The sequence below is a fragment of the Polypterus senegalus genome, chromosome 12 (assembly GCF_016835505.1).
Source record: "Polypterus senegalus isolate Bchr_013 chromosome 12, ASM1683550v1, whole genome shotgun sequence".
Lineage (NCBI taxonomy): Eukaryota > Metazoa > Chordata > Cladistia > Polypteriformes > Polypteridae > Polypterus > Polypterus senegalus.
In genome coordinates, this window is record NC_053165.1 from 135556403 (window position 1) to 135580992 (window position 24590).

The 24590-nt window shown below is 38.2% G+C and overlaps 1 protein-coding gene across 1 annotated transcript; it reads left to right on the forward strand.

Annotated features, from left to right (window-relative positions):
* Positions 1-1413: 1413 nt before the first annotated feature.
* Positions 1414-24590, forward strand: LOC120541681 (cartilage intermediate layer protein, nucleotide pyrophosphohydrolase). The gene is made up of 6 exons (XM_039773551.1): positions 1414-1855; positions 8941-9050; positions 13139-13453; positions 13539-13647; positions 16711-16868; positions 21764-24590. The coding sequence occupies exons 2-6, from the start codon at positions 8984-8986 to the stop codon at positions 24088-24090; spliced, it is 2976 nt and encodes a 991-aa protein (XP_039629485.1). The 5' UTR covers positions 1414-1855; positions 8941-8983; the 3' UTR covers positions 24091-24590.

Sequence of the window (24590 nt, forward strand, 5' to 3'; positions counted from 1 at the left end):
AAAGTGAAGAAACCACGTTGCTTCCATCCAGCACAAACTGGCCATCAAAATTAGCGGGAAGCTGTGATGAACTACATTTTCTGCAGGACGTCTACCCATAGACATAGAATTATTAGACGCCGCCTGCCCAGCAGCATCGTACGTCAACGTCGCCGCCATATTGTGAGTGGCACTGCTGTGGAGTGAAGTAATGGATAAAGATGCCTCACGCATGTGCTGCTTGGGATTGTGCAAACAACTGTACGCTCCAAACCAGATCCCGAGGGATTACATTTCATATGTAAGGCTGAACAATTGTTTTAGTTATATTTGGCCATTAGAAAATCCCGTTTTACAATCTTAGCACTCAAGGTCACCTTACAATAAAATTAAACAACATTAGTAAAATTAAAATGAATGATAAATCAAAAAGCAATAATTAGCGAACAAAGATAACTGGCAGTAACAGTGCAAAATTCACAATTGGAATACCAGTTTGAAAAGATAAGTTTTGAGGGCAGTTTTAAAATGTGGTATTGAATCGAGCTGACGTATATGAGAGGGAAGAGAATTCCCGAGTTGAGGAGCACAATGAGAGACGCTCGAGCTCCCATAGAACTGAGTTTGATGTGCGGTACAGAAAGTCGAGCGGCAGATGAGAATCTGAGTGAGCGAGAGGAGTGCAAGTCTGTAGGAGATCAGTGAGGTTGTGGAGAGCTTTAAATTTTCAGAGCGGTTTTGTGTATGTATTCAGTAGTGAACAGGGAGCCAGTGGAGTTGAGAGAGAATAAGTGTAATATGTTCAGTGAATTTAGAACAGGCTATTAACCTGGCAGCAGAATTTGGAAGAAGTTGTAAGCGATGGATAAGTTTTTGTGGAATGCCAGATAGAATAGCATTACAGTAATCTATACGTGAGGTGACTCAGGCATTAATCAATACTTCAGTATAGTGTTGCGTAAGAACAGGACGTCTAGAAATGTTTCGGAGATGGAAGAAGGCAGTCCGAGAAATGTTACTTATATGGGAGGAATTATTTAATAATAATGATTATTATTATTATTTTATAATTTTAATTATTAGTGTTTAAATGGATCTAAATAATTGTATGTAAACGATTCGCCAAAATCTGTTGTATGTAAACGATACTGTTTTAAACGTTATTGTTTTTTCGTCAGAAAACCCGGTTTCCACGTCTACCTGTATTAGTGTAAATGGCACTTTTGCCACTCGCAATAAGATAGACGCGCTGATGTATCGTGTCGACTGGGCAGCACAGTGAATGCGGAGTCTTATCTATATACAGTACGTCTATGCGTCTACCCGTCAATCATTTACGGTTGAGCCAATCATCTATAAGAGTCGTTGTGAGTGAACTTAGCAATTCTAAGAATAACTTGTCACTCATTTCTGAGAACCCCAATCACCGCCGGGACTACATATGTCCGCGCGCTCACAAGCTTCTGCTCCTTATGTAGGGCCATGTGAAGAGCGCGGGTCTTTAAAGCCGTTCAAATGCTTGCGTAGAGCTGCCCGCGAATGACATTTTTATTTAGAGTTGTTTTTTTGTTTTATTGCACCGCACGTTTTTCGGAGAAGGAGCATAATTAGCATATTCACACGCCCTACTTGCATACAACCACACCTCCTTTTTAGGCACATATATTTGGATAATGTAACTCCGGTTTTTTACGACTGCTGGACACTAGAAGAGTTCCCACGTTTAGGAAGCCAAACACTTTTTATCAAAAAGAGAGAAAGCAATTTGTTTAAACTCTCCCGAACAGCACCTTTTTACTTTTGGATTGTTTGAACTTCGGTTACATCTCCCAGCACCTGACTTCACCTGGACTCTTCTCCTCATCTGTCCTTTCGGGTAGGTTACGTACAGGACATACAAGTGGGTGATACTTTAAAACTCAAGGGCTGTCTGCCTTTTACCTTTCATGTTATTTAACTTCTGTTTTGGGGTTATTTTATTTTTTTTCACTTTATGGAGCACAACATTCGTTATAGTGTTTCTGTCGAAAAGCCTCGTTGCTTTTCTTTGTCGAATTACTGCGGAATGTGCTATAAAAAGTTTTTTTTTTTTTCTTGTGTAATTGGTTACTGTTAGAGAAGTGGTGTTACATTTCGGAAAGAGGGACATACAGAGAAAGAGAGACAGTTGGCCAACACATTAAAATTTTACAATTCCCCAGCGGCTTGAAATGCCTTTAGCAGCTGTGATTTACAGCATCATCTGTTTCACTATTTAGGCTTTGTCTTTTTCATTAAAAATGGATATAGTTCTAATTAAGTTTATAATTTGAAAATATATTTTGTGAACACGTTTTGTATGGACTAAAGGTACACATATTTTATATGAATATATCGACTGTAGCAAAAGTGATTTGCTGTATGAACTGTCAGTCAGTATAGATTGAATCTTTCTTGCTTTACTTATTTTCCAAACTTTCTTATTCCAGAACAGGGGGATACGTTCACAACCAATGTCAGAAGCAATTGTTTCAAGGCAGGAACTAACCATGTATGTTATGCCACTCAACTGCAGGGCACATTCATGTAAACACCCATATTCACTAATACCAGCAGAATTTAGAGATACCAGTCAACATAACATGCAAGTTTTTAGCACATGGGGAGGAGTGATGCAGGTCTTTGGAACCCTGAAGCCCACAGATCTCATTGTGAGCCCCCATATGCAGTTGCCTGTCAGCCTGTCAGTAGACTTGAAACACAACAGCTGGAACAGTAAAACAGGGGGCAGTATTGTTCTGTGAGTAGAATCCAACTGGTGTGCTTGTCCTTGGATTTTTTTCTTTTTGGAAAGGCAGAGAATGTCCTGAGAGAGATTGGGCTCTAGGTATGCATCATCAGTATACATATAACAACTTGAATAGCTTTTAAAAATTGGTCTGTTATATAAGGCTATTTGGTAAAACTGCCCTAGCAAGACAAACTTTAATTTCTTCTTAACAGTTTTCCTTGAAGTAGTTTCAGTAGAAACACAACATTTGATTAAGCATTGAAAAGGATATTTCGTTTTTTTTTTTTTAGGTATTTAATGTCTTTCTTTAAACCTTTGTATATTTAAACCCCCTGAAAATAGCTGTTCTATTTTTAAGTTCTAATTCTATGTTTAAAAATTAACTTAATAATGCTATTGTCATAATGCAAACAATAATTGACGTGCTTTAAGATTTTGGTCCCCATGACCTTGAACTGGTTTTAAGTGGGTTGATGAAGTCCTGGTGCCTTTTACGTGTCATTTCTTTGCTAAAATTTCTCCAAACATGTCTTGATAGTTTTATTGTGTCTCCCAAATGGGCCCATGGACATGTGATCAAGAGCCTCCCCACAGATTGGTTTTCCCATCCAGGGTTGGTTCCTTTGTGGTACACATGTGAGGTGCTCTGTAACATCTCATTAGGGAAAAAATGGGATGATTAAGTGTAAAATCCTGTGTATGTGCTTAGTCTAACCGTGAAGGTGACATTTAAATTTTCAAAGTTTTCTTTGTTTCCAGTGACATTTGTGTACAGAACAGAGTATGCATATTTATAAGGAAGCAATCTGAAGAACACTTACTGGGCCAGGCAAGCAGTCTGTATTTCACTGTGCTCTTTACATTATAGAACTACTGTAAATAAGCAGCCTCATCACATGTCTCTTTTAATTTTGTTGATCAGTTTCCACATTTTTTATTCATTGGCAAGTCAGGATTTCCATGGTTCTACTTTGGGATGCAGTGCTAGGCAATTACACCAGATTATTTTACAACATATTTCTGAAAATTATAACATTTTTCTCATTTGAGCTTTTAACAATCATGCAGCTGCCTTTGAATGAGCTCTTAAATACTGAAAGGAGTTCAAGTCAGTCTATTTTTATACTGTACATCTGCTAGGCTTAAAAGATTCAGAGTCTTCAGACTGTGCTTAGAATCTGGACTCTTCAACCTTCACGTAAATCTTATGTTTTATAATTCCTTTTATACTGAAACAAAACATTATAACAAAATACGACTCAGTCAAACAAATTAAAATAACATAAGTACAATTGTATGTTTTGAATTCATTCCAAGAAATTCAGCATTCTACACTCATTCCAACAAGAGAGCACCATTTAAAGTGGTTCTTTATATAGGATAAAACAGCAAGTAAAATAAAAAGGTTGGACACAGGCCTTGCATTTTTACTTTAAGAGTACATTAATACTGTTCTTGTCAAGTTCTATCTCTTGACCAATATGTAAGTGCTTATTGTGATGCATGCAGGGCTCTTATCTATAAGTCACATGCCTATTAAGTTAGCTGGTAAATCTAAATATGCCCAGTATAATTGAGCGTAACTTCAATGGACTGGCATGCTTTTCAGAGTAGGTTCCTGCCTTGTTTCCTGTGAAAACAGTGCAAGTACTATGATCCTGAACAGGATACACATGGTAAAAAAATGGAAGGATGGATGTTTACTTGAGTTTTGTTTTATTTCTCACAAGCACAATTTTTAATGAAACATACTATACTAGCCAACCCGCGGCGTACCATACGCCGTATAATCAGGCCGGTTTTTTAATGATTTTTAAGCACAGGGAGAAAATTAACATTTGAAAAATCGGTAATGTAATAAATCAGCAAGAAAAGCAACATTGTAACAATGCACGGAACGAACCAACACACAATCATCCGTGACTGAAAACTGGCGGACCTCCATCGCTCATGTGCCCACCTCCAACTCTTCACTTGAGTCGTTGTCGTCTTTGCACAGTCCACATGCACCTGTGACTCACGTAGACTTTCCATGTTCCTGCAGGAGCATCTAAGAAGACGCATGTTTGTCGTGGATGCGAATTGCTGTATGTAGTGTGTAAAACAGTTTGCTATGGTGCACGCGGTCGTGCGTCGTAACCGAAAACTCGGTTTTTAAAGACTGCTTACTTCATTGTGTTTTAACCTCAGTTGTAAAGGATTGTTTTAAGGATCCCATGGGATACCCCTCGCAAACTGTTTTACACGCTCCTTCCTGCGTGCACCAGAGGTGTCTTACTTGTCGGCGGCTTAGTGAATCCACGCCCTTTCCGGCATGCTTTCCATGGGTGTCTTGCCTTAGTGAATTATATATGTAGAAAGCTGTGGAGCAATATAAGAAGTACTGGTGGCACTTATGAGTAGACCCTTGTAGTCTGAATAACTACTAGAGCAGGGATGAAAAGGTTTTTCATGGAGGACTGCAGTGGCTGCAGGTTTTTGTTCTAACCCAGTTTCTTAATAAGGAGTCAATTATTGGTCATGAAGCACTTATTGCTCAACCAACATTTTGATGGTTCATTTTTTGTGATCTTTTAGTGATGTTAAGCTTCCCCATCCTTAACTGATTATTTCAGTCTTAAACAGCTGCCTTCACTGCTTTTATTTCCTCCTTATTAGAGGTAAGATGCAAATAGCAAAGGAATCTGCAGTTACACCTGTGTGGATTCATTATGAGCTTCCTGGTTTAATAAAATATTTGGAAGGATGCTAAAGAGAGAAAAGCCAGGGACTGAGAATTAATCGTCCATTTTAGGCTTCAAATCATTTGGATGATATCCTTGGAAAGGAAACAATCTACAATATAAGGATAACCAGGCATTAAATAAAATCTGTTATTGGCAAGGGCTGGTTTCTAGTTAGGCAGTTGGTTTGGTATACTAGCCAGCAGACACCACAACCCTGCGGGACTGTACTCCTGTACTAGGACATACCACTTATTAAACAAAAACGTTTTATTACAGAAAAATAAAGAATAATATGGAGGTTATCGAAAATGTGCATGATGGTGTGGTACAGGAGAAATACAGTAAAGACTAAGCCTCTTGCATCTCACTGTCTGTCTCTGTCTCTCTCATAGTCACCTTTTTCACCTCCTACCTTCTCTAATGCTGACCACCTTCCTTCTCCACTCTGTGAGGTCTGCAGGCTTACTTGAGGCTTCTCTGTCCCAGAATAATCTGGCTGCATGTGTCCTTTTAAAGGTATACCCAGGAAAATGTCTGGTGCCAAGCCCACATTCCAGAGAAGCAAACACTTTTGGGTCAGATGGAAGCCCATGGATCTTTTTTTTTCAATCTGATTTACATTATACTATTTCTTTTAAAGAATAACTTTAATGTGCTGCAGGTGACAGCTGCCTTACACACAGCTGCTCAATGTAGGACTAACTCCCACAACCCCCATATACAATATCTTATAGGATATCAGCTGCTAAGCCCATTGTCTCAATTGCAGTATGGTATATGTCTACAGTTGGCTGACAGCACATATTTTGTTTATATTGAAGCATTTACACAGTCTATAACCATATCAGCAAGGAAACAGAGTTCGCCAGTCCATACAATAGCATGCCATTTCACCAAGGTCTTTATATCAACATATAAAGTAATTTTTCCATTGACTCATTAGTCAGTGGCAGCCGTGAGTTGAAGAAAAAAGGAAATATCAAGAATGAAACATTAGTCATTTCCAACATAAAATACCAATCCTGCCAATAGCAGCATAAAGCCAGTATTTTTGCAAATCCTGCCGGTCTGGGTTTGAATTATCCTTTCTCTGCAAAACATCTTTAAAACTAATTTAAATACACATTACCAGTTTTTATGTTAAAGTATACAGTATTTGATTTTTGCAATACGTAGATCTTTTTTCTTCCATACATTCTTATTTACAAACATTTAACACAAGAGCCAGAGCAACCTAATTTAGTGGATGACTCTAATCATGCAGTAAGTCAAATGAGTCAATTTCAGGTTACACTTCATGACTGGGAAGGCAGCATCAAGAGATCAAGTGGAGAAAAGTTTAAGGTCTTTACACATGTTTAGTGGGTTATTGGCACACTTCTGATTCACTGTAAGGCTTTGAGAAATCCATTTCAACTGTAAAGGGCTTACATTGAAATTGCCTTGAAAAATTAAACATTGCCATTGTCTGTGGATATTCATCTAGTAAAAAATACAAATCAATTGATTAATAATTACATAGCTAATAATTCTTGAGATTAACAAAGAAGACACCCATTATGAGAACATGGTTTTTGCTACAGTATGATTTGGAACTATAGTCTCTTCTAGCAGCACTGGAAACCAGACAGGAGTCCTGACTGAGGCACCGTTCCACTGCAGTGTACATGGACATACAGCCACATTTATTCAGCCATCCTTCTGTTTGCTGACACTATATAATATAGTTTCAGGGTTATGGGGACCTGGAATTGATCTCAAGAGCACTATGTGCAAGATAGCACCCAACTGAAAATAGGATACCAGTCCATGACGGGGCACACTTACACACCCCCACATGCATTCCTACTGGTCCAATGTATTTAACAAATAACCTAACAAAAATATTTGTAGGATGAAAGAAGAATAAAAAAACACATCTAGATGAAACAAGAGGGATTGTTCTGCTAAATAAAAAAATAGTAACTCTCAAGAGGAAAAAAATCAGGGTCCACTGATATTATAATTAAACATTCCGTGTGTTATAGGTTACTTTATCATGATGAATAAACATAATACTATCAGAGCCAAAAAGTATAAAAAAAAAATTGTCTTTGCTTTGTACATGCTTTTTACAGAATTGACTGGCATTGAAGTTTTCGGATCATTTCTGCAGTCCATTGTGATACAGTAAATCAATTTAAGCAGTCAGTATTGTCTAGCAACAGAGGTGTTGCACTGTGATACATGACATTCAGTCTCTTAAGTTAGGATGCAATGGGTTACTGGTAGGCTGGCACAGTGGCGCAGTGGTAGCACTGCTGCCTTGCAGTTAGGAGACCCGGGTTTGCTTCCCGGGTTCTCCCTGCGTGGAGTTTGCATGTTCTCCCCGTGTATGCATGGGTTTCCTCGGGGCGCTCCGGTTTCCTCCCACAGTCCAAAGACATGCAGGTTAGGTAGATTGGCGATTCTAAATTGGCCCTAGTGTGTGCTTGGTGTGTGGGTGTGTTTGTGTGTGTCCTGCGGTGGGTTGGCACCCTGCCCAGGATTGTTTCCTGCCTTGTGCCCTGTGTTGGCTGGGATTGGCTCCAGCAGACCCCCGTGACCCTGTGTTCGGATTCAGCGGGTTGGAAGATGGATGGATGGGTTACTGGTAAAGGTACAGCCAGAACTACAAAGTGAAGTCAGAAGATGAAAGAGAGCATAGAGAAACTGTGGTAGCTGAATAAGCAAGAAAGCTGCCCTGCCAACTGGAAATGATACATCGCGCCTGCAGAGGCAAGCATTCCTGTGCATTCGTTATTGGTATAAAGAGGTGGCAGCATCTGCTGCCCTGTGATCTCACACCACTTCACAATAATTCATGCTCACAATACCATGTTGTAAATGGTGGAATCAGTGTCCTTTTAAAGGTCATTTCATGTCTTTCTTGAAATTTGTATGTTGCTTCTAAGATTTGAAATAAGAGACTTAAAAAGCCATATTGAACAGTGTTTTCAATATAATACCAGGAAATAATTATCTAAAGGGTTACAATACCAGCAAGTAACCTCGTTTATTGTCGTTTTTGGCCTTCATGTTGAAACAGTGGTTATCTTTAAAGAATGGAAACCAAAACAAATTCAAATGAAGGTGGGGCAGGAGTTGATTCATTGCTTTTCTCATAGGTCACAGTCTTCCTAGCTGGAGACCGAAGAGACCAAAAGTTATTAAGTAACCATGTCACATTAATATTGCTGCCCAGTGTACTATTTAAATTGATCCCCATAAGAAGTGTACATCACTCACACATTTGACAGTGGGTTTATATACTCATTAACTGTTACATTCATGGGAGTTTAGCCTGAGCAGCACATTTTTTATGTCCCTTTCTCTGGGGTCTGACAATGATATGTCAGAATTGCAGTATACTGTATTTGTATGTATTAGCAGTGTTTTAATTAATAGGTACACTTAAAACTAACATTAAATATTTTATATTTTCAGACCTTCTTCTTAGCAGGTACCTGCCACCTGCGACTCCTGCAGAATGATGGCAGACGGACAAATAAAGCTTCTTCTTCTTATACCAGTGTTATTCTTTACTGTAACAGAAGGTGAGTTTGTGCTGGTTACACTTTAGAGTTAATTTAACCAAAGAGAAATAAAGTTAAAATATTTTCATTTATGTCAAAATGTAATATTTACAAAGCAGATATTTGTGTAGAAACTGTGGACACTAGGTAAGTGATTTTAGTTCTATATACAATAGAAATTTTTCACATTATTTCTCTCAAAGCAAGAATGATACCTGTCTAGGTTATCTTCAGCTCATTGGATTTCAGCACTTTAGCTGCAGATGTGGTGACAGTTGGTTCCATTTGAGTGCTGCTTCTGCATTTCAGGGGTTCTTCCCACACTACTGTCTTTTGTCCAGCTCATGAAACAGGTTGTTGGTCTTTAATTAAAGTATCACTTGATGTATCCTATAGCGCCATAGGGGATGTTTTGGGGTTAATGTCTCCTAACACCACAATATCAAGTAGTCAAACAGGAGAAATGAATTGCTCACGTGGGGAAATGATGCAGATACCAGTGGATAGTGTGATTATGTCATGATTCAGGTAGTTTAAGAATTGTTTTGTATCATTTTCAATCCCATATTATTTCTTCTCGGGTACTGCAATTTACTGCTACCATAGTCAAAATGTCAAATGGTTACTACAAAGCGCTGTCACAGAGGTTACGCAATTAATATCATTGGTGAAATAAAGATTGCTGCTTTAGATACATCGACATCAAAGTTTTGTAGATAACTAAATAAAACACTTTGTGCATGTGTGTAATAGTACCATTTAGATTTTGTGGTTCCTGACTTTTGGCTTCTGTTTCTTACTTTAATTCTTCTCTTACAATTTTTGATCAGACACAAGACTGACTTGATTCTTGATTTTGGCTTTTATGTTGTTAAATGGTTTCTTCTCCTGGTCACATTCATGATAGATAGATAGATAGATAGATAGATAGATAGATAGATAGATAGATAGATAGATAGATAGATAGATAGATAGATAGATAGATAGATAGATAGATAAGAAAGGCACTATATACAATTAACAGGATAGATAGATAGATAGATAGATAGATAAATAGATAGATAGATAGATAGATAGATAGATAGATAGATAGATAGATAGATAGATAGATAGATAGATAGATAGATAGATAGATAGATACTTCATTATGTTTGCTTTTCCTAGTGTGAGGCATAACAGATTGGAAGGAATCATGCACCTCATCTGAATCTGAGTGGTGAAATGTTATTAGATTCCTATGTTTGTCATGGATTGTCTATAACAAACATCATGATCTAACACAATGTTGCTCAATGGTGTACCTGATAACAGCATGACAGGGCAAAGATTGAAATTTTGTTGTGTCTTCTGGCAGGTTCTAAGATGGTAAATAAATAACCACTTATAGGTAAACTGATTCCGACACACTGACCATCTGCTGGACAGACCTGGAAAACCAAAATAGGTAGTTGGTTCAATAGGTGAATTATTAAAAAGAGCTCATTTTCCACCTCTGAAATAATTTCTTCTGTATACATGGAGAGGTCAGGGACATTGGGTCTGAATGAACCCTTTTCAAAGCCTAAGTAGCGTAGGCAGCTGCAAGGTGCTTTGATCAACAGGTGGTCAGGGTCTATCATGGTGGCAGCCCTAGGAACCATTGCTGAACACCAATTGTAGGAGAAGCTGACACCTTAAAAAAGGAGGCCTTTTGGGGAATTGTTTTCAAATTCAGAGAATGCTAAGAAGTACGTGCAGGTCAAGATTGCAGCAGTTGTGGCAGTGGATGAAATGAACCTTTGCATGTGGAGTTTGGTGATATAGTTTTCCTTGGCTATGTTGAATCTGTTGGGGGAAGAATGGGTGGGACCAGGGCTGTCCTAAAAGTATCATAGTATCAAAGTAGTGCACTGGGGCCCCTGGTTTGATGGCAAAACAGAAACATATATAGGTATCAGAAACATCGTGGGCCCTTATGCTTCTGGGGCCACTGGCTAGTCCCCATTGTGCCCATATGTTATAGATGGCCCTGGGTGGGACCCAACCTACTTTGATCTCAATTTGGAATGTTGTCAAGAGATAGGAGAATGTGGTTACATTGCTCATGTTGGCAGCAGTGCCATTTGCATTGGTTGGCTAAGGTTGCTGCAGTCGCTAAAAAAGCTCTGTGTGGTGGTTTAGACATGGAGTGGATGAGATCATTACAAAAATGTTAATAATAATATGCTATCTAGAAGACGGGGTCATACATAAGAAAAACTAATGCTAGATGACTGTAATGGAGATTGGTAATTAAAAAAAAATAATGTGGATTCTTGGCTGTTGAAAAATTAACCATCTTGTTTCTTCAAATATACCTTTGTATCATGGGAGTTTTCCACTTCAGTGTACAAGTACTTTGCAGACTTGGAAAAGGCTTATAACCCATGTACCTTATGGTATGTCTTGAAGAAGGTTACAGGAGTACAAGAGTGCTAGATTTTAAGACCACTGTTGCATACCATTTTGTCTCTGTATTTGTGGAGAGAGAGTTATGTTGAAATATTTGGTGTCAAGTCGATTCCATTTTAAGTGGGCATAGGAATGAGCCAAAGGCTCATTTTGTCTCCTTGTAGAATAATGACCTCAACGCACAAATAAGGTTTGGAAAGTATCCAGTTTGGGAACCATAGGGCTGCATTTATACTCTTAGAAGATGATGCTTTCATCTTAGCCTCATAAGAGTGTGATGAGCAAATAATGGATGAGTATATAAGCAGCAAAATAAAGCATGCTTTGGGTGAAATTAGCACTTCCAAATCTAAGGTTCAAGCCCAATTCTAGAAAGGACTGGCTAGCACTGGTAAGAAATGAGTGAATAATGACAAAGGTTAGTGTGAATGAGGGAAGCAGTGGTAGTTTTGAAATAAATTTTACCTCTCTGTGATGGTAAAGTGAGAGCTACTGTATATCCTCATGACAAGGTTTTCGATTTACTAATCACCCTTCTTCATGCATAATCACAAGTTATTGTTACTAGCTGAAATAAGTCAATGCCAGCTGCCAAAATAAGATTTCTGTTTGGTTTTCTGGGTTCTTCATGACAGGGTGAGAAGTTCAACAATATGGGAGGACCTTGGAGACAAGTCACAATTTCTCCAGGTAAATGGGAGAAATAGTTTGAGCATATAGTGGGGACAGTAAATACCAGCTACAGAGGGACAGACCCAGAGCATATCATAAAAATCAAATGTGTGTCACTGGGCTGACAGTTCCAAGGAATTCCGAATGGAAAGTTGATGACTGTTTGTGGGGATAAGGGCTTTGTGTATTTTCGGCTTGGACATATTGCCTCTGCAGTGCTCACAAGCAAAAGTAAAGTGAAGTGATGAAGCATTTTGCAGTGGTTATTGGGGTAGCTACCTCTCACATCAAGGTGTTTGTGGTTTGACAGATTTTTAATGTACAAGTTCTTCACATTATGTGATTCTCTAATACGTATTTAGACAGTAAAAGGAGAAATATGACATTTACATTAAATGGTTAAAACATTCACAAAAATATATTTTTGTACTTTGGTCAGATATTTATCTTTTCAAATTTAAAATCAAATATAAAGCAAAAATCATAATTTTTGCCCAACTTTATCAGCACTTATGGAGTGCATTGAATATACATTCTATACATTACAAATAAGGAGCCTTGACAAAAATGTGAATTAGAGATCCCTATTGTTTACATTGTGTAAAAGTAATTCACTGCTTTGTAGGCCCTCTTCAGAAAAATGTGGTGACTCAAACCAGTGTGATGAAAACTGCTAATATTTATTAAGAAACCAAAAGGAAAATATAAATAACAGTAAATGAGTTTGGCCATTATCACTACTACATTAAGCCACTCAGGCCAGTACCAGTGATTATACTTTCCTGGCTTGAGGCATCCCTTGTCCTTTTCTCTCTGAGCAGAGATTTCCCAGGCACTGGAAGCTCTTTATCAAAGTTCTGCTCCTGCCTGCTTTGGGTGACATTTCATAATAGAGATTCAATTAGAGTTTTTTAGGCACCCGCAAGCCTAAAGACTGTCCTTGCTGGATTTTCCTACAACTTAGAGTAATTCAATAACTGTTTTTCTTTGTATTTCCTTTTCTGCAGCATGCAACCTTACTTGTTCTTTGGGTAACGTCAATGCAGAATGTGATGCATGCATGTGTGAAGATTACCTTCTTGTTGGTCAAATTCGCACAGATGATTGGAAGGAAGCTGTCGGAGTTTCTGCTTACAGACAAGGAAAAAGCATGAAACTTCTAACAACATCTGATGTTGATGGAAATATACAAATTCCAGGGATTTGTCCAAATGACATTTCAAAACTAAAATTCAAATTGGCCAAGTACACTGTTGCAAATCTAAGCATACAGAAAAGGATCAGCAAAACCATATTTATTGATGTTGTTCTAAAAAGGGCAGGTATGTGTACCACCTGAGCTTTAAATTTCAGACTTTGTTTACCCCTATAAGAGTGGGACTTTAAACATTATTGTGTGCCCCACAGAAATGTTGTATGTAGTGAAAAACCCAGAGGATAAAGCCAGGCATGAAGGGCAGGCAGTTTCTCTCTGCTGCAAAGTTGACGGACAGCCGGAGCCTGATAGCTACTTGTGGTGAGTTCAAAATTTTATTTTCATTCTATGTATTCTGTACTCCTCTGTACAGTACAATATGAACAGAGGGTTAAAGGTTGTAAAGTGGAAGATTAAAAATCATGCATGTGGAACTGCAGTATCATAAAAAAAAATCACATAAAGACAAGGAGAAAGAAAAAGAGACAGAGAGAGATGTGGAATACCATTAACAGATGGCAGAAAGGGAAACATGGGACAGACTTGAGCTGGGTAGTAATTTGGTGCTGTGTCCATTGTTCAAATATTTGCATATGAGAATTTCAATAGCATCTACAATCTGGTGCATTTAATTTCCCACCAAAGGGAACAATAAATGTAACATCATCTCTGTGGTTTGACGTTACCAGAAATCTTAGTTATGTTTTAACTGCTCAATGTAAGGATATGTAACTGTTTAATGCACAAGTGTTTATGTTCTTTTACCACACAGATAGATCTAGGTTTATTTATTATTTTGATATATAAAATATGGGGATTTATTGAAGCATTTGTGACAAAACTCATTCATTCATTTAATTGAATATTAAGAAACGGGTTGATGCTCTTAATCTTTTCCCAAAACTGAAATAACAAAAAATGAAACCAAGATAACATTTACAAATTTAATCAGCAACAGTGGTCATCTATTAGTTACAAGATCTCAACAAAGACTTTATCTTGGCTTAAGAAAGGCCATGTCATATTTGATGACTTTTCCAATGATTTTCAGTCGTAGCCTTCATTTAGATAATCTTAATTAGTCAGAGGCAGTAGATGGTGTGCTCCGGTGAAGGCCAGTCATGTGTACCCAGTGATTCACTTTGACTAAGTTCGGGACTTGGTCTGACAAAGTCAAGCAGGTTTGAATTTGTCTTTAGTCATAGAGTTGGGCTCTGTGTACATGAGAGCTGACAAGCAATGAATGCTCATCTAGAAGTACAATTTGTATAATGCAGCGATGAGAAATAAGGAGTGCAGCTGTTTTGGACGTCGGAAACGGAAGAGATGGTTGTCTGTCTGATGTCTCATATTTTAATGTATGACAACACAATTGAAAAAAAGAAAAAAGGGAAGAGATTGTGGTTGAACTTGGCTGTTCCTGTTAACCCTTCACCAACTCCACTAGGCAGCACACTACTGGTGGTCATAAAAAGAGATGAGCATGACTGTGATGGACAGTTGGCAAAGTCACGCAATGTGACATTGGCTTAACATTTACAAATCACAAATAAACTGCTTATTTTTCTCATTCTGCAGTGTTAGCTAGCTGGATCCTAATAAAATAACCTGCCAACCCAGGAGCTTTATTCTGTATTAATAAGCATCAACTACATTGAAGTATCGACTGTTGTGAGACATATTATCTGAACATTCTAAAGAAATTTTATTTTTGCTTTTTGATTGAGCATTATGATAACCACTAAAGTAGTATCATTTGGATTTATATAATAAGTAAAGCTGAGAATTTTCTCTATACAGATGAAAGTGGTGTTTCTGAGAAACCAGAATCTTCTTAGGATAAACTAATTTGGAAAAGAATCTGATGTCAAAATACTGAATAGTCACTTAGAATGTAGATCACCTGAAACTGTCAAATGTAGCTCAATGCAAGTTAATCATGAATTCATAAACTGATTACAGAAAAAGGGAATGAAGAAGATAAAGACATATAAGTTTAATTACAATCACAAACTGGTATCTAGTGAAGTTATTGGTTGCCAGTTTGTAATGAAACCCCTGCTCTTCTTAGTAGACCACAATGAGTAGCCCTGCTTTATAATCCAAGTAACCCAATCAGTTTCCTAAGTTCTAATAACTTATGAATTACATCTCTCTATTATAAAAAAAAAAAAAATCTTGGATGGCTTGGAAGGAGACGAGATGTGATTTTCTTGGAAAGACAGTTACATGTCCCACGGGACAAGACGCAGTACACACACAGCAGGTTACAGATAATGGAAGTATAAAAATTCAAAAGTCTTAAAAAAGGATAGTAAAGATCACATTAGCACAAACAAACGGAAATGGAAAAAACATTTGAAAAAGTCATTTTATTTATTAAAGAGAAACAACCAATATTCACTCACGGGCTGTTGTGTTGTCACAATGTAAGTCCAAACATGGAATTAAAATTCAATGCGATCAATAAGAAAAGTTCATTCCAAATATTGTTTTTACTAAAGTTTTAAAGTGAAAGTGAAATTAGTGCATACTGTCACATGCGGCTGGTGGTGGAGCCCAGCCGGGACGCCCAGGAGGACCAGAGGAGGCCTTGTACCTCCTCCAGACCGCGAGGGGGCGACCGCCCTGGTTGTATTGGGGGCCACGTGTAGAGGGCTTGGAAGCCCAACCCTGTAGGGGCCCGTGGCCACCGCCAGGCGGCGCCCCGGTGCCTGAAGACACCTGGAGCCCAGCACTTCCGCCACACCAGGAAGTGCTAGGGGAAGAAGACAGGGGACACTCGGAGGGCTTCCAGGTGCTCAGCCGGCACTTCCGCCACACTGGTGCGTGTCTGTGGAGGAATGCCGGGAAGCACCTGGAGCCCATCCGAGTTCCTTCATTCAGTTGCGGAAGTCGGATGGAAGAAGGACTGAGCTGGAGAGAGGACTGGAGGCAGCCAGAAAGGCATTCGGACTGTGAGGCCTGGACTTTGGGGGATCGGTGCTGGAGGCACTGGGACGTGCACTAATTGGACTGTAAATATAGTGTAAATAAACGTGTGTTGGGTGCAACAAATGATGTCCGTCTGTCTGTGTCTGGGTCAAGGTTCACAATATGTAACAATTCTCATGAAAATAACAATCTCTTTAAATTGTATATGCAGTAAATCAAACCCGGGGGTGGGCGAAGCCCCCTAGTAAGAATAAAAAACTGAGCTGGTGATGCAGCTTTATGCTGCTGAAGAGAGACTTAATAGGCTTGAAAGTTTATGTAAAGTTGATAAATAGTGTTAAATGTATGTTTAACACTTAAACAAGGACTACCTATGAAATTCTAAACAGAAAATAAGGATGTAGGTCAGTGCGGTATCTCACAATTGTGTGAATTTGTTTACTTTGACAGGTTCCACAATGACACACTTCTGGACAGACGACAATACAACTATGACAGTACACTTGTGCTGAGGCATCTCAAGAGAAGTCAGGCAGGACATTATTATTGCAAAGCTACCAATGAAGATGGATCTATAAAATCCCAGTCTGCAAAACTCACCATTTTTGGTAAGTGCTGTTAAAACAAAATGCTGGCTTGTTTCTTTCTTAGAATTTTGATAGAGTTTAGCTCATTTGAATCATAGTGATTAGAATGAACCATCTGTAGTTTGTTCAAAATGTGTATATAAGCATTAATGAAGCTTAAAGAGAGTCAAAGTAGCCTTGTGTTACATAAAATATTAAATACAGTGAATTCAGAAAGTATTCACAATTTGTCATGTTGCCACCTTGTGTTAAAATCCTTTACATTTTTCACTTCATCAAACAACATTTAGTACCCGAAACTGACAAAGCAAAAACAGGATTTGAAAGTATTTTTTCCAAATTTATTAAAAATAAAAAACTGAAATATCACATTGACAGAAGCATTCAGACCCTTTGGCTGAGAGACATCTCATTCTATTGGTCATCATTGAGGTGTTTCTACACGTTGTTTGGAGTCCACCTGTGGTCAATTAAATTGATTGGCCTTGGCTAGGAAAGGCACACAGTTGTCTGTAGAGTGTTCCACAGTTGACAGTTTGTATTAGAATAATACCAAGATGCCAAGCCATGTGCTCAAAAGAATTGTCTGTGGAACTTAGTGACAGGATTGCATCAAAGCACAGATTTGGATAAAGCTGCAAAAATGTCTGTTGCATTGAAAGTTCCCACGAACACAGTAAGCTCCATAATTGATAAATGGAACATGTTTGGAACAACCATTACTCTTCCTAGAGTTGGCAACCCTGCCAAACTGAACAATCTCGGGTGAATGGCCTCCGTAAGAGAGGTGATCAAAAATCCAATGATCACTCTGGCTGAGCTTCAGAGAACCTGTGTGGAGAATGAAGAAACTTTATGGCAAAGTGGCCAAAAAAACATATGAAAGCCTGCTTGGTATTTGCAAAAAGGACTTTCAGACTAAGAGAAACCAAATTTTTGGCCTTAATTCTGAGTGTCATGTATGGAGGAAATCGGGCAACTGCACAATATCTTATCAACAGTGAAACATGGTGGTGACACTATAATGCTCTGTGGTTGTTTTTAGTGGCAAGGGTTGGGAGACTAGTCAGGGTTAAAGTGAAGCTGAATGGATTAAAGTACAGAGATATCTTTAATGAATACCTGCTACAGTGTGCTCTGCACTTCAGACTGGGACAACGGTTCACCTTTCAAAAAGACAAAAAGACCCGAAGCACAAAACAAAGACAATGAAGGAGTGGCTTAGGGACAACTCTGTGAATCCCCTTGAGTGGCCCAGCCAAAGCCTGGACTTGAACCCAACTAAACATATCTGGAGAGAAAATAGCTGTCCACTGCTATTCTGGTCTCCATCCTACCTGACAGAGCTGAGAGGATCTGCAATGAATAATTGCAGAAAATCACTAAATCCAGAAGCGTGAAGTTTCTCACATAAAACCCAAGAAGTCTCCCAGACTTAATCTCTGCCACAGGCATTTAACAAAGTACTAAAGTAAATGGTCTGAATACTTGTGTCAATATGAGATTTCCTTTTTTTTATTCTGAATAAATTTACAAACATTTCTAAAATCCTGTTTTCACTTTGTCATTATTGTTGGACCACGCAAATCTGGGGTACTGAGTGTTGCTTGACAAGGGAAAAAGTGAATTTCAATGATTTCCGCATAAGGCTGCAGAGTAACAAAATGTATAAAAAATGAAAGGGTCTGACTACTTGTAAAGCACTGTATTTGCAGAATGTGTACAATATGAGTTTTTTTTTTTTTTTATCAGTAAAGCCGCCTAACTTTCCATGTTCATTCTGTTAAGGATTAAGTAGAATTCCATGATCAAGGCTGCAATAAGGTACAGTGGTAATTGCTTCTGTCTTAAAGTTCAAAAGTTCCAAATTTAAATACTCACCTGGGCATTGTTTACACATAGTCTTGCTGTGTGTCTTGTGCCAACTTTGGTTCCCTCTTACATTCCAAATATATGCCAATTAAGTTAATTAGTGAGTCTAAATTGGGCCAGTTTTGGTGTATTAGTAAGTGTGCTTTGTAATGAACTAGTCATGTCTAATGCTTGTTGCTGCTTTGTGTCTGATGCTGTCAGAATCATCTTCAGTTCCCATATAGATGTGGGTTAGAAGTAGTGCATTTTCAAAATCAATGAATGGATGAACTGGAATGAATATATATATATATATATATATATACAGTACAGTTCTAAACAACAGCAGAATGTTTCCAGACTTGAAAAATGAAATGTTTTTTTGCTTTTTGTATAGATTTCTAAATAGATGTGTTTTATAACTTTCAAGGCATGGTTCCACAATATTCTCATATCATATATACTATAAAGCTATGTCACTTGGTGATGACCCATGCAAGTTCCACTCCTTTAAGCAAAGGCAAGAATATGCTATTGCAGTTGGCCAAGGAATATGAAAACAGGACAGCAGAGGACTGGATAAATATTTCTTAATCTGACTAATCCTGTGTCCCACTGTTTCTTGCTGGTGGAAGGAAGTGAAAATGGTCAAAGTTCCTTGAGTCTGTGGATTTTGTTCTGCTAGAAATAAAAAAAAAAATAGTTTTTAGTGTTTGTTTTTATGGAACATATGTATTAGGTCATTTAATACAAGTACATATCCAGGCTTGAAGTGGAATCACAATAATGGCAGTACTCCTTTTATTATGATACAATAACATATTCGATCCAAGAGTGGATGGGAGAGGGGCCGCTGGTATTCACTAAGTAGAAGTGGAAGAGATGCCAGCCCACTTCAAACACTGAACAAATATGAACATCACTGCTAATCACTGGGAGTAATATATCTGACAGTAAATGGGCTTGTTCACCTTGGCAATGCTCAATATGTCTGTGCTAGGAAATTTCCCCAATGGCTCCAGGAACATGACAGGGAATTTAGTTTAATACTGTCACTTGCCATTCATCAAATATAACTCTTTTAAGGAAAGCCATTCGGAGTAGAGATTTATTTAATTTACAATAAAAATTAGGATAGTCTGGAGTTGCTATGGACCAGCATTTATATGCCGGTCTTTGAACTGTATGCCAGTGGTTCTCAACCTATGGAGCGGGCCCCTCTAAGGGGGTGTGAAGTAACAAAAAGGGGGACACTAAGATGTGAAAAAAAGAAAATAAGAATCAAAAATATGAAAAAAAATCTGTTGAAACCAAAACACATTAACTTAAACTACATTCTGATACTAGAACAATAAATATAGAGTTAGATAAATGTCGATAAAAGTTAAGTAGGTATAATAAAATGTGCATCTACATTTCAAAAAAAATGTTGGGAGGGATGCGATTAAAACTGTTATGAAAACTCGGGTCGCAAATACTTAAAGGTTGAGAAACGCTGCTGTATGCCAAGACAATGCCCTTAATGTTTTAAATTATTGTCTTGACAGATGCATGACTATTACATTATTAGATAGGTGTCTCTAATAGTGTGGTCATGGAGTGTGTTTTTACCTTTATGTTTACTTGACTTAAGGACTAATATATTGGTTATTTTGGGAATAGTACTTATTTCAGTTTATGTCTTTTTAGTTTTGTTTTTTTTTCCGGTGTTTTACTGTAAAAAAACAAATATATACAGAGCATTTTGTTTTATGGTACACACCATTAAAAGAGGAAAATATTTAATGGTACTCCATTACATTCCTGTTGTTTCAGATTTGCTTTCACCAGTACTTTCAATATGACATTAAAATATTAAATATAGGCCTGTTAATTTGCCCAGATTATCAGACTGAATAATGACTAGCAAAGATAGGGTGATCACATTATATATACAGTTAGAAAGTGCAACATGAATTAAACATGTTTGAGAATGTATTCAGGTATCTGCTGCAGACAACCTTCTAAACAAGAAACCTACACCACCATGTAACTCAAAATTGTGATTATCACATAGAAACTCTGGTAATAAATTATACTTTTTGAGATCTTGCATGGAACTTTCTCATGAAAATACAAGATGAATTTGATGTGGCCATTCATTTCACTTATTCCACACTGGGGACAAAGTTAGAGGTTAGGATTTTGTTTATCATGTAGTATTTATGATTTTGTGTTCACTAAATCAGGAAGCTAATTAAAAGGGCAAACTCAGTTAATAGGACACACTCTGGACCCATCTCCTGGTATCTCCTCCAGGCTCTTGAGGCCTTCTTGTGATGGAATATATGGATGTGCCATCCTGGAGGAGCTAGACTACCTGTGCAACCTGAATCGGCTGCATGTACCGCCTCACCCGCACCAGCAGTGACAAGGATACTGCAAAACATAAAACTAGAGAAGAATCAGTCAGGAAGGATAAGTAGAGAGCAATTGTCCGTGACCACCAGCAGCAAAACCATTCCCTTTTTGGGGGTGTCTTGCTGTAAACAAATGTGGATGTCAAAAATGTGTTGAAACAAAGGTGGTGGTATATGAACGTGCAGTGGCAGCAGATAATGGAGAGCCTATGCGCTTTGGACATATTTTTATGGGAATGAGCAGAGTTGGCAGGACTGGCTATAAAAGAACTTTTTCTGCACCTGTTGTCCCTTTCATTTGTGCCAAAGCAGGTAATACTGATTCATAATCACTTATGCTTCCTAACTGGACAGATTGATATCCCTGAAGATTAACTAACTTGGTGTTAAAGTCTGATGATTAAGTGTTTCCTTAATTTTTTGAGTAGTATATTTATTTAAACAGCTTCTGTAAAAAGCCAAATCTATCTACTTATGTTATATGCAACTCCAAAATATGCCTAATTAAACTATGTACTTTACAATGCAGGGGTGCTTTTTCGTCAAAGATGCTGAGCCAGCTGGGTTCATTTTAAGCTTGGGTGATCAGTTTGATAAGAATATCTTAACTCTAAATTGTTTCCTTTGTTTTTTGTATTTCTTTTTGTTTGTGATTGTTTTTTTAAGGTTCCGGAGAGCCTTCATGTAATCCAGTTCCGGAGAGCTATCTCATTAGATTACCTCATGACTGCTTCCAAAATTCCTCAAACTCTTTCTACTATGATGTTGGCAGATGCCCATTGGCGACATGTGTCGGACAACTTAAGAACAGCATAAGTTGCACAGACACCACATCTTACTGCTGCGGAGTTGAAAGCCTAGAAGAACGACATGTTTCTTGCGATGGTTACCTTCTGCCAATAAAGGTGGTAACCAAATGTGGATGTCAAAAATGTGTTGAAACAAAGGTGGTGGTATATGGACGTGCAGTGGCAGCAGATAATGGAGAGCCTATGCGCTTTGGACATATTTTTATGGGAATGAGCAGAGTTGGCAGGACTGGCTATAAAGGAACTTTTTCGGTTCAGGTACCGACAGACACAGAAAGACTGGTGCTCACATTTGTTGATCATTTACAGAAATTTGTCAACACTACCAAAGTTTTGGCCTTTAATAAAAAAGGGGGATCTATTTTTCATGAAATTAAACTTTTGCGGAAGCAAGATCCCGTCACATTGCTTTCGACTCAGACCAACACAATCACTCTGGGTGAAAGTGAAGGACAAGAAGCCATTGCTGAACTGGAAATTCCCCCACAAGCTTTTTACAGGGAAAATGGTGATGTTTATACTGGGAAAGTTCAAGCTAGCGTAACATTCTTGGATCCCCGGAAAATGTCTACAGCTTTAGCTGCCCAAAGTGATCTTAACTTTATTGATACAGAAGGAGATATTTTACCTCTGTGGACTTATGGAATGATTTCAGTCGACTTTACCAATGAAGAAGGCACAGAGTCTCTCAATGCTGATCAAGTCAGTGTTTTACTGGACTCAACACAAATTACAATTCCTGGACATCAGGAAAAAATGAAACTGTGGTCCCTCAATCCACAAACTGGTCTCTGGGAGGAAGAAGGAGATTTTCATTTTAAAAAGGCAAGACGGGGTAAACGAGAAGAACGGACATTCTTAATTGGGAACATGGAGATCCGAGAAAGGCGCTTGTTCAACTTGGATGTTCCCGAAAGCAGAAGGTGCTATGTTAAAATAAGAGCATTCAGGAGTGAAAGATTTATGCCAAGTGAACAGGTAGAGGGAGTTCTTATAAATTTAATCAATATGGAACCAATGGATGGATTTTCTACAAATCCCAAAGCATGGGGAAGGTTTGACAGTGCTATTACTGGACCTAATGGTGCGTGCTTACCAGCTTTCTGTGATGACCAAAATCCTGATGCTTACTCTGCCTTTGTCACGGCTAGCCTGGGTGGGGAGGAACTAGAAGCAGTGGCCTCTTCCCCAAAGTACATACCTAATGTTATTGGAGTGCCACAGCCCTACTTAAACAAACTTAAGTATCAAAGAAGTGACCATCATGATCCCAAAGCCAAGAAAACTGCCTTCCAGATCAATGTTGCAAAACCAAACCCAAATGCTGCAGAAGAAATCAATGGACCAATTTATCCATATGAGAATCTGAAAGATTGTGAAGAGGCATCTTTTTCCAGTGGTCACTTCAGATTTCATAGAGTTGAAGGAGATAGATATGATTTTAACACAGTTCCTTTCAATGAAGATGACCCAATGAGTTGGACCCAAGACTATCTTAGCTGGTGGCCAAGACCTCAGGAATATAGAGCATGTTACATAAAAGTAAAACTTAATTCTCTTCAGGAAATTGTTGTTCGCTCCAGAAACATGGGAGGCACACATCCACAGACAGTTGGCAAGTTATATGGAATTCGAGATGTTCGTAGTACACGCGATATGGAGCAGCCTACTGTGTCAGCTGTCTGCCTGGAATTTAAATGTAGTGGAATGCTATATGACCAAGATCGAGTGGACCGCTCACTGGTGAAAATTATCCCTCAGGGAAGTTGCAAAAGAGAACATGTGAATGCCATGCTCCAAGAATACTTAGTGAATCACCTTCCCCTTGCTGTCAATAATGATACCAATGAGTTCACTATGTTGGCTCCCTTGGACCCTCTTGGACATAACTATGGAATATACACGGTTACTGACCAGGATCCTCGGACAGCGAAGGAAATTGCTTTGGGCCGCTGTTTTGATGGAACTTCAGATGGCTCATCTCGAGTTATGAAGAGTAATTTAGGTGTAGCCTTAACATTTAAGTGTGGAGAAAAGGAAGTTGGTCGTTCCAGTCCATTTCAGACACCACAGCGCCTCCCTGATGAGTCGGTAGCATTGAGTTCTTTTCGGAAGCGAAGGACAAATAAAAGACAGAGAGGTGTGATTGCTCGCAACCAAAGTAGAGCCAGAAAGACAGTATGAATATGAATAAATACTGGGGTACAATGTCATACCACAGTAGGCAAGTTGTATTTCAAATTTCAGACAACAGGTTTCTGATTACTGACGCTAAGAACATTTCCAGGAAAATGAAACACATATATGAATGAAACACACTATAGTTTTACATGTTTGCAGTAGTTTAGGAAAACCATGTACCATAAAAGGAATTTCTACCTATCTAAAAATATACATAAAATGAACGGATTTTTACTTGTTTGGGTATTGGCATACAAATACCAATGTAAAATTCAACCCCTACCCCTCCTTAGAACATTTGCATGCTTAGACAGAGTGTATAGAGCTGTTCATCAGAATGTTTGAGGTTTTCTTTGTTTAGTTTATTTTAGTAAACAAACTTTCACATGTCAATGTGTATGTTTTAGTTAATGTCTAAGAAGTAAAATACATTAAACATTCAATGTTGGCTGTTCAATCAGAAAATCTGCAACAAGAATGTGTATAAATATATATAAATATCA

What these genes read in the sequence shown, in the direction of transcription:
- LOC120541681 (XM_039773551.1), top strand. Translation starts at nt 8,984, where the DNA reads ATGATGGCAGACGGACAAATAAAGCTTCTTCTTCTTATACCAGTGTTA. An exon ending in TGTTGTTCTAAAAAGGGCAG is followed by an intron (nt 13,454 to 13,538) that starts GTATGTGTACCA and finishes TGTGCCCCACAG; the next exon opens with AAATGTTGTATGTAGTGAAA. An exon ending in TGCAAAACTCACCATTTTTG is followed by an intron (nt 16,869 to 21,763) that starts GTAAGTGCTGTT and finishes TGTTTTTTTAAG; the next exon opens with GTTCCGGAGAGCCTTCATGT.